At 33.1% G+C, this 10,821-nt stretch overlaps 1 protein-coding gene across 1 annotated transcript; it reads left to right on the forward strand.

Moving 5' to 3' along the window:
* Window positions 1–1,829: 1,829 nt before the first annotated feature.
* LOC112416444 (uncharacterized) lies at window positions 1,830–6,175 on the forward strand. The gene is made up of 5 exons (XM_024770261.2): window positions 1,830–2,371; window positions 2,599–3,801; window positions 3,935–5,632; window positions 5,725–5,800; window positions 5,906–6,175. The coding sequence occupies exons 1-3, from the start codon at window positions 1,870–1,872 to the stop codon at window positions 5,596–5,598; spliced, it is 3,369 nt and encodes a 1,122-aa protein (XP_024626029.1). The 5' UTR covers window positions 1,830–1,869; the 3' UTR covers window positions 5,599–5,632; window positions 5,725–5,800; window positions 5,906–6,175.
* Window positions 6,176–10,821: the final 4,646 nt, after the last annotated feature.

Consider the following 10,821-nt stretch of genomic DNA (forward strand, 5'->3'; position numbering starts at 1 on the left):
ATAGTGTTGTGCTACTAAATCTATATAAGAGATATTGATTAAGTTTTTTTGCTTCTTATACCCTTATCCATTGGAAAACAAATTTATTGTTTTTACACGAGGGAGTGTTGTGCATATTGATTTAGTGTTGTGCTACTCATTGATCATTGATCATTTTTTTGCTTCTATGAAATCTCTTCCGTGAGAATTTTACACGAGCGAGTGTTGTGCATATTTGCACCTTTATAATTTTTATTTTTACAATTTGAACTGCTTGCTATAACGAAAACATATGGTTCAGATTTCACACGAAACAAAATACTGCTGAAATTAAAATGTGGTATGGTAAACATTAGTGAACTTGCATCGAAAATTACCATGCTTTTCTTAAAAAAACACACATTGAGATGGCTGATAGGGTATCTTTCAAATCACACCTCAATATTGGTTTTATTGAGATGGCTGATAGGGTATCTTTCAAATCACACCTCAATATTGGTTTTGTTGTTTTGTCAAAGAAATATAGTATCTTTGGTGACTTCAATAAATTTTGTTTTTGTCTTCTAATTTTTCAGATTCCATTCTAATATATTTTGTTTTATTGTGTATCAAATTATTTCAGTTTATGAGACCCGTGTGGCGCATGGGTCGGCGTTCTAGTAATAATAAAAGCGCCTTGGGATTATTGGTTCGTCATGGTGACAAATCCTTCAGAAACCAAACCCTAAACCTAGAACCTTATGTTGGACCTATTTTCAAAAGACAAGTTTCTCTTTAGCCTATCACATCTCCTTTCGATCTCTGTGAGTGTGTTTCATTAGCAACCATGCCTATTTTCATGGTTGATTGCTATTGAAATCCTTGAAGCTCGAAACTTTATTGTCTCAAGGTTTGCTAGACTATTTTCATTTTTCGCAATCCTTGTCTAATTTCACTTGTTCCAATATCAAAATTTCATATTTTGATCCTTCGCTTGATATTTGTGATGAATCAATAACAACTATTAAACTTCATCTTTCGATCCATCGATTAATACTTGTTATTGATTATAAAAACGGTGAAATAGATTAGAAAATAGATTTACATAAGATTAGGGTTCGAGGCTTGGCTTGATAGGGATTAGGTCATTAGACTCATTCAACAATCCCAAGACAAAGAAGTCAACTCACTCATGTTCATTGTAGACATAGAAGAGAAGAAGAAGAGCATAAAATAAAATAAAGATGAACTTTTATTCAAAGGAAAACAATTGTCACTATTAAATTCCAAGAACACAAGAGATAATTCAATATGTTTGCTAGCTATTCTATTTATAGTCTGCAACTACTTAAGCACCAAGAAATACATCAATGGAATGTTCCACAAGAAACCATGGGCTTTAGGTCAGAAATATACTTAATAGGAAGCTTGACGAAGAAGCAAAAGTAGCAAAAGGGGGTCTGGGGTGCGCGCACGGCCGTGCCAACTCTTTGACTTGGCCATGAGTTTCAAAACTTTGATGGCGTGGCCACGCCGCTATTCGGCGCGGCCATGCATGATATTTTTGCACATAATCTTCATATTTTTGGCCCGAATCAACTCAAAATCTCCTTTCTTTTGCTCCAAGACTCAATCTTTAAAATATTTGTTTCTGAAATTAAATAACTTGCAATTGAAATAAAATAGTTCTAAAAAGGAAATAAAAACACATAAATTCTAAATAATACGGACTCAAATAATCTATTAAAAATAATAATTAATGTCTCCTCAATACTCACATTATGTTTTTACTTTCTCTCTATTGCTTTGATTTTCATGTCAATACATCATTTTCTTTGTAAAATTTTAATTGTCTCAAAAGAGTTTAGCGACAGACCTAAGAAGAAGCCTATTAATCGAACATACGTTTCAATGAAAGAGTGGTTCGCATATAAGATCCAGCAGAGAGATATTCAACATTCACAATTGTTGTTTTCTAGACGTCTGTTGCAACAGTTTTGTTGTGACGGGTATAGTATGATAGAGTCATGGCGATTAAAGTGGTACAGAGATCATCAGAAAGAAGTCAGGGCTGACATGTACAAGGGGTTGAGAGAAGCAGTTCTTAGAGGAGAAACAGATCCGGCCAGTGCAGGAAAGCGAGTGGTGTTGCCTTCTTCATTTGTCGGAGGGGCACGATATATGATACAAAATTACCAGGATGCCATGGCAATATGTGGATGGGTGGGCTATCCTGATTTGTTTATAACTTTCACATGTAACCATAAGTGGGCGGAGTTAGTTGATTTTCTAAAGAAACATAATCTCAAGCCAGAGGATCGACCAGATTTAGTCAGTCGTATTTTCAAAATAAAGCTTGATCATCTAATAAAGGAGATTAAAAAGGGCAAAATTTTTGGGAAGGTTAAAGCAGGTAATTTTTTTTTAATGTGGTTTTGCGTTTTTGTAATACAAATATCATATATCTTCTATATTTTGAATGTAATCACAATTCAACATCCGAAAAAAGATGTTAACACAAAGAAAAAATCACATTTTTTTAATGGAACTCACAATGTTAATTGTTATTGCATTTTAAAATGTTCTATTTATTTATATGATTAATATATACCTGATCACATTTATTTTTGTCCTTTTCAGTCATTTATACTATTGAGTTCCAAAAACGAGGTCTCCCGCACGCTCACATCTTGGTTTTTCTACGGCCAGAATTTCGCATTCTTCATCCTAACAACATTGATAAGATTATATCGGCAGAGATCCCTGATAAAGACCAGGATCCTCAACTCTACAGCATTGTTACGTCTCTCATGATACATGGACCTTGCGGAAAGCAGAATAATAAATCGCCATGTATGCTGAATGGTAAGTGCACTAAATATTTCCCGAAAAAATTTGTTGACACAACGGTGATTGATTCAGACGGTTACCCTGTGTATAGAAGAAGGAACAATGGTGTATCATTAAAGAAAGGTGAATCTTTTGTTGATAACAGATATGTTGTGCCCTACAACCGTAAATTACTGTTAAAGTATAATGCACATATAAACGTTGAATGGTGTAATCAGTCCCGGTCTATAAAATATCTGTTCAAGTATGTTAACAAAGGACATGATCGGGTAACTGCAACATTTTACCAAGGCGGTAATGAATGTTACGACGAAATAAAGATGTACTACGATTGTAGGTACCTCTCGGCATGTGAAGCGGTGTGGCGGATTTTTTCCTTTGATATTAATTATAGGGAACCCTCGGTTGAGCGCTTAAATTTCCACTTAGAAGGCGAGGAACCAGTTGTTTTCGAAGATCATGAGGACTTGGAAAATGTAGTAAAAAAACCACACATCCGTGACACTAAGTTTCGTGCATGGATGGAGGCAAACCAAAAGTATCCCGAGGCTAAGGATCTAACATATGGCGAGTTTCCATTAAAGTTTGTTTGGAAGCAAACAGAGCGTAGATGGACACCAAGGCAACGAGGGCTTTCTATTGGTCGAATTCATTTTGTTCCGCCCGGAAGCGGTGAGAAATTTTATCTAAGGACCCTGCTGAATTATGTAAAAGGTCCTGTTTCTTACGATGATATCAAAACAGTTGGAGGAGTTAAATACAACAGTTTCAAGGAGGCATGCTTTGCTTTGGGCCTGTTAGACGATGACAATGAATTCATAAATGCTATCAACCAAGTCTCTTTTTGGGGGACTGCCGAATATATGCGTCGTCTATTTGTCATGTTGTTAGTATCAAACCAATTTTCTCGACCAGAAGTTGTTTGGGAGAAGACTTGGCTGCATTTGAGTGATGATATGTTGCATCGTCAAAGATTGGCATTGCGTGTACCAGGTAAACAGATTTATTATTGGATTATTATTGTTTTTTCCCTTATTTTATGTTATGGACCAAGTGCTGTCAGTAGGGTGACATTATGTTATAAGAAAACTCTATGACCACTTTCTATATTATCTATTACATGCAGATTTAGTATTGGACGACGATCAATTAAAAAGCTATACGCTTGCAGAGATCGAGAGATTGTTGCAGAGTCACGGCAAGAAAATGAAGGATGATTACCCAACTATGCCTGTGACTGATGTGTCCCTTATCCATGAGTCACGTAATAGGTTGATATATGACGAGATGAATTATAACCAGCATATTCTTGAAGAAGAGAACGAGCGGTTAATGTCCACAATGACATTTGAACAAAAACAGGTGTATGACAAAATAATGGCGAGGGTTGATGCCAAACAGCCTGCAATTTTCTTCCTATACGGTTACGGCGGTACCGGAAAAACATTTATATGGAGAGCATTGTCATCTGCCATTCGGTCAAGGAAAGAAATTGTATTGACAGTTGCGTCCAGCGGTATCGCAGCCCTACTTATACCTGGAGGAAGAACAGCACATTCTAGGTTTGGTATTCCTATAATCGTTGATGAAATTTCAACTTGCGGCATACATCCTAAAAGCCCGTTGGCTGAGTTGATATGTAAGGCAAGCCTAATTATTTGGGATGAAGCGCCAATGATGCATAAACACTGTTTTGAAGCACTTGACCGAAGTTTGAGGGATATTCTTCGTGTTCAAAATAATGGAAGGACGGATATCCCGTTCGGTGGCAAAGTTGTCGTGCTCGGTGGTGATTTCAGACAAGTTCTTCCAGTGATAGCGAAAGCCAATAGACAAGAGGTGTGTAACTCATCAATAAATTCTTCACATTTGTGGCGTTTTTGCGAGGTGTTAACATTGTCAACCAACATGCGCCTTTTACATGGTTCTTCCAATTCTGATATTCAAGAGAGGAAAGAGTTTAGTGAGTGGGTTTTGGGCATCGGAGATGGTACTATTGGAGAAGAGAACGACGAAAATATTCAGATACAAATTCCAGACGACCTACTTATACATAGTTCAGGAGATCATATTGCTGCCATTGTTGATCACATTTATCCATCGTTGCTAGATAACATGTATGATCATTCGTTTTTCCAAAATAGAGCTATACTAACTCCGAAAAATGTCACGGTTGAAGAAATAAATGAGTATGTAATGTCTCTTATACCTGGAGAAGAAAAAACCTATTTGAGTTGCGATAGTCCCCTTGGTAAAAATGCATCAGCTACCAGGCCGGATGACATACACACACCTGAGTTTTTGAACACAATTAATGCCTCAGGTATCCCTAACCACAAGATAAAATTGAAGGTTGGCGTTCCTGTCATGCTTCTACGCAATTTAGACGCTACAGCTGGTTTATGCAACGGTACTCGATTAATAATAACGAAGATGGGCAGATATGTGCTTGAGGGCAAGGTCATAACAGGCAGCAACATTGGAGATATAGTTTATATACCGAGATTGTCGTTGAGTCCATCGGATACAAGAATTCCATTCAAGTTTCAGCGTCGACAGTTCCCTATATCGGTGTCATTTGCAATGACGATCAACAAAAGTCAAGGGCAATCATTGAAAGAAGTTGGAGTATACCTTCCTCAACCGGTTTTTTCCCACGGACAACTATATGTTGCGGTGTCAAGAGTTACATCAAGAAACGGATTGAAGATATTATGCACGGATGAAGATGGCAATTGTATGAGCACTACATCAAATGTGGTGTATAAGGAAGTCTTTCGCAATTTGTAATGATGAACCAGACGATAACTTTACACATGAACAGGTAGCTGCTGAACTAATAAGTAATAGGAATTAACATTCTTTTTTTTCTCACACTTGCAGCTGATATATTAAGTTGTCTGTGGTTTTGTCCAGGGCATTATTTCTCTTCTTTGCTTCCCATTTTACCACTTCTCTTATACACATATGTCAAGTTAATGTTGAGTTCAAGGTAAATACTGAAATTATATGATAAAGCATATAAATGATTATTTAGTTCTATTCATGTAGACAACATAACCACTAATCACATTTAAATCATTTGTCTGTATTGCAGGTGATAATTGATTGCATTTTTATAATAGCTTTGGAAGGTACTTTTTGGTGATAACTTAATGCTGGTTTTTTCATTCCATTCCAATTGCAACACTGTTCACCCTATTTAACTTTTTGCTATCTTTTTCATGTTTTTTAAATTACAATTTCGTCGGCCGTTGCGTGGTCACAATTGTCCACGATTTCGTGGATTTAGTGGCAAGTTTTAAGTTGCTTTTATGTGTACTGTTGAACTTACTATATATGTTGCAATTTTATATGGATTGCACTATTACTGCATTATTTGATGATTCGGTCTTTGTAATTTCGTTGGTAAACAATTACTGATTTAACTGATGTCTATTATCTTCAATGCTAATTCACCTTGCTTTCTTATCAATTATATTTTCTCCAAATCGTTTTATAATGGTATTCCAACTATATTGAATTAAATTGTGATTCTGAGTTCTTATGCTATATTGTCACATACACATCTTTAGGATTATTAATTGCCGCTGCAGGTTATTGAGGTTATTATATTTATTTATGGATCTTCCACAATGAGTTACATTATAAATAGCGTGGCGTAGTCAACCAAATATTACTGATATGTACTAACGTGTATTCATCAATTTAACCACACTAATTCAACTGCATTTTAGCAAAACCAAACAATCACCACATTGACAATTTTATATTGTTTCAAGTTATATTTTTAACTTTATCTGACCCGTGCGGCAGCACGGGTAGACGTCTAGTAAATAAATATTTAAATAACACAACTCTTCTCTAATGTATACATTCACCCTTGTTTTAATAATTGGTGAATACATTCATCCTTGCAGCCTACCATCAATCCATTCACCATCATAAAACACACACAACATGTCTACAACCAACAAGGACACCTCTTTTATCCTTCCTCATGTAAATCTTTTGATCAATGCATACAATATTTGATGAAAATGTTTAACTACTTCTTTGCTCATTCTTTTCTCATGTTATTACTTTCTATAATAATTTGCCCAAAAAAATTAAAATAAAGAGAAGCAATAGTTAGTTTTCATTTTGCAATATTTGATACAATCTTAGTCCTTCTTTTTCCTCTTGAGGATTTCATTTTCATTTTTTCATATATTCTTTTGATTTGATTTTAATCTATTTGATACAATCTTAATCCTACTCTTTTGCATAACTATGAAACTCTTTTTTTTATTGCTCTTATTTGTTTTTCTATCTATATCTATACATTAATTACAATGAGATTTTACAAATGTATCATTTTTAAAACAAAAAAAGTTAAAGGTGCCGTTGTTTTTCTATCTATATCTATACATTAATTACGATGAGATTTTACAAATGTGTCATTTTTAAAACAAAAAAAGCTAAAGGTGCCGAATAAGTCAGGTCATCCCTATTATATTGACACCCTACAAGATCTACAATAACTTTTCCCTCCCTTTCTCTCATTATATTAACTAAATTACAAAAAAAATCATTTTTAGTTATAATCATATAGATAATCAGCCTCCACAACTTAATTATTATAATCTAACAAGTTCTACCATAACTTTTCTCTTCAAAGCTCTCATTTTGTTAGTTTAACCTTTTTGGTTTTATAATCCTATAAGTTATCCCATAAATAGAAAATCATTTGTCTTAATGTACTATTTAGTTGTGTGTGCAATTTTTTCATTAAAGTCATATGTTCAATAAAGTTATGATATACTTAAAGATTATTATAGTTTGTAATTTATTGTATGATACATATGGTATATTCTTATTTCCTCATAAGATATAAAATATTAAAATGTTACATATTTTTAATTACAAAATTTTCTAATACACGACAATAACGATTGAAATGAGTTGTACAAATTTCATGATTTACCTTCTACCATTTAAAAAGTTTTGTTTTTATCCTATTTTCATTTCACTATTCCAACTCTCTTCTACTTCATTTATTTTTCATTTAAGTGTGCCACAAACATTAAATGTAAGTGGTTTATTTCACTTATTTGTTAATTTTATACCATTTTTATTTTCAATATTTAAATAATGTTAAAAAATTAAAACAATTAACTTATATTTTTGCTTAAAAAAACTTATATTATAAATATATTCGATAAAACTATGTGGAGAGGTAGAAAGAGGTAGAAAGAAAGGAAGAGAGTGGCAAGAAGGACGAGAAAAGCTAGGGTTATGGCTGTGGAGTAGCCAAGGCCAAGGTTGGTGAAGAAACTATGTGGAGAGGACATGGAGGAGAAGAGAGAAGAAGAAGAAGAAAAAGAAGAGGAGAAAAATGGGAATTCTCCATTTGTGAGGGAGAGAAAGAGAAACTATGTTGATCATGTCAATCGCTTTTGCTTCCTTTCCTTTTGTTGGTGAGAGTGATCTTGGAGGAAGGATGATGAACATATATGAAGTCAACACCATTGTTCCTAGATTCATCTACTCCCCTACTGCGCACCACGTCTCACACCTAATCCATATCTCACTGCTGGTGCCATTGCTCTTATCATGTTATTTTGAATATGAAACTAAATCTGTGTGAATATTAGCTACTGCAGTACATGGTAGTTAAAATATACTTTTGGTTATTAGTTAAGTTTATTCAAATAATTTTGATAGATTTTCTTCCATATATTGGAGGTCTTTTTGATATATGAATAGAAAAGAGAAACCGAAATTTCTTCAAAAAGAAAGTGAAACAGAAAAATACAATTATTGATATAAATAATGAAATCAGTATAATTATTTTGTTGTGATAATTTTTGGAATTTTTTTTGGAACCAATGCCGCATAAACCAATAATGACTTGATATAAAAAAACTAAATATTAATCTCATATTTTCAAATATATATAAACTCAATCACAAATCACAACCAAAAAGATTCAATCATATATCAAGAACAAATAATAAATAATAGTAAGTAATATAAAATCTAATCCTAAAATATACTCTTAAGATAGTATAATATAATAATAAATATATTCTATAAGATTCTAATACATGATCTTAGAGTTTTTTTATTTTATTTTAAAGGCTTAATTAAGTTTTTAGTCCTTATAAATATTCACAGTTTTGTTTTTAGTCCCTACAAAATAAAATCACACTTTTTAGTCTATGTGTCATTTTCCTTAAGCATTTTAGGGACTAAAAATGTTGATGGAAAATTTTATAGAGACTAAAATGATGATGGAAAATTTTATAGGGACTAAAAAGTGTTATTTTATTTTATAGGAACTAAAAACAAAATTCTGAATATTTATAGGAACCATTTACTTAATTAACCATACTTTAAAAGAATGTGATCTTAGAAACATGGTAGTAGGTAGAGCTGTCAAAACAGGTCGGGTCGTATGGGCCGGCCCGTTTAACCCGAATAAATATAGGGCTTGGACCTAAAATATTGAGCCCAAATTTTAATAGGGCTTTTTAGCCCAGCCCTTTAAAGCCCGTTACCCGTTAGGGCTAACCCGAACGGGCTGCGGGTAGCCCGTTAGCCCGCATAACAAAAAAAATTCTATAAATTATATATATTTTTCAAATAATTCTTTACTTAGTTGATGATCAAAATAAAAAACAAAAGTGAAAATTCAATGAATTAACACAAATATAAATGTAATATAAAATTATATTTATTCGTTTCGTTATTTATAATTTTAAAGATCGAATATATAAATATCTATAACCATAACGTATCTAATTTATTTAAAATCATTTTCCTCGTTGTTTTAGTTTACGTTGTTTGTACGAAAAATGTTTACAATTTATTTTTGTGCTAGACATTATTTAAACATATTAAAAATTTATTTATAAAAAAATTATAGTAGTGTTTTATAGTACTTTTTTAAAATTAAAAAAAAATTTAATATGGGCCGGCCCGTTTGACCCGCGGCCCGTGTAGGGCCGAACTCGGGTAGTATATTTCAAGTCCGTTTTTCAACCGGGTTTTTTTGGCCTGACCCACTAAAGCCCGAAGCCTGTTAGGCTCGGCCGCCCGTACAGCTCTAGTAGTAGGTAGAGTCTCCTTAGTTAGAGATGTAGGGTCAGATTGGGCAAGAAGCCTCCATCGCAATGCCGCATAAGCCTTCCTTTGCATCTATGTCGTGCTTCATCCTTATATATCATTTCTCACCCCATCTGATGCCCCATGAATTCTTTACTAACCAGTATTTAGTACCGTCATTCGATGTACCATAACCAACTATTGTTACAGCATGGTTTGGCTTAGTTCCACATTCTCCTGTAAATATTCCACTTGAGTAAAATCTGAACATACCTCTCATAAACATCAATACTAACCGAAACCGGTTGATTAGCCACAGCTATAAGCCTCTTACTAATCAACGACCTTAAGCCTCTTACTATATAAGTAATAGAGAAATCAATAAAAAAAACAAATCACAAAAATATATGATAGTAAAATCTCTAAAAAATATACGACATTATATTGGTAAAAAAATATATTAGACATTATAAGATTTTTTAAAACTCTTTTAAAAAAGATATTTTAAAATATTAAAACTAAGCTATATATTTGAAGGGAATATAGGCAATAGCTATATATTATAGTTTTGATGCCTTAAAAAGGTTTAGCAGATTTAATAGTAAAAAAATAGTTTTAAAGAAATAAAGTACAAATAAACCTACATGCTTTAAAAACATGAAATAAAAATGGAGACAAGTTTTTAAAGAAACAATATTTTGAATGATAAAATGAGTGTAAATAACTAGTAAAGCAAGTGTAAATAATTTGATAAAAATTTATAAAAGTGAGTATAAGCAATCAAGTAGGTGTAAGTTGTTAACTTACTTCTTAATAATATTAGGCAAGTGTAAGCTGCAAATTTACTTCTTCGTGTTTTTAAGTAGGTGTAAATTATCTTTTAAAAAAAAAGTAGGTGTAAATTAAACGCTCCACACACACTAT

The sequence above is a fragment of the Medicago truncatula genome, chromosome 7 (assembly GCF_003473485.1).
Source record: "Medicago truncatula cultivar Jemalong A17 chromosome 7, MtrunA17r5.0-ANR, whole genome shotgun sequence".
Taxonomy (NCBI): Eukaryota; Viridiplantae; Streptophyta; class Magnoliopsida; order Fabales; family Fabaceae; genus Medicago; species Medicago truncatula.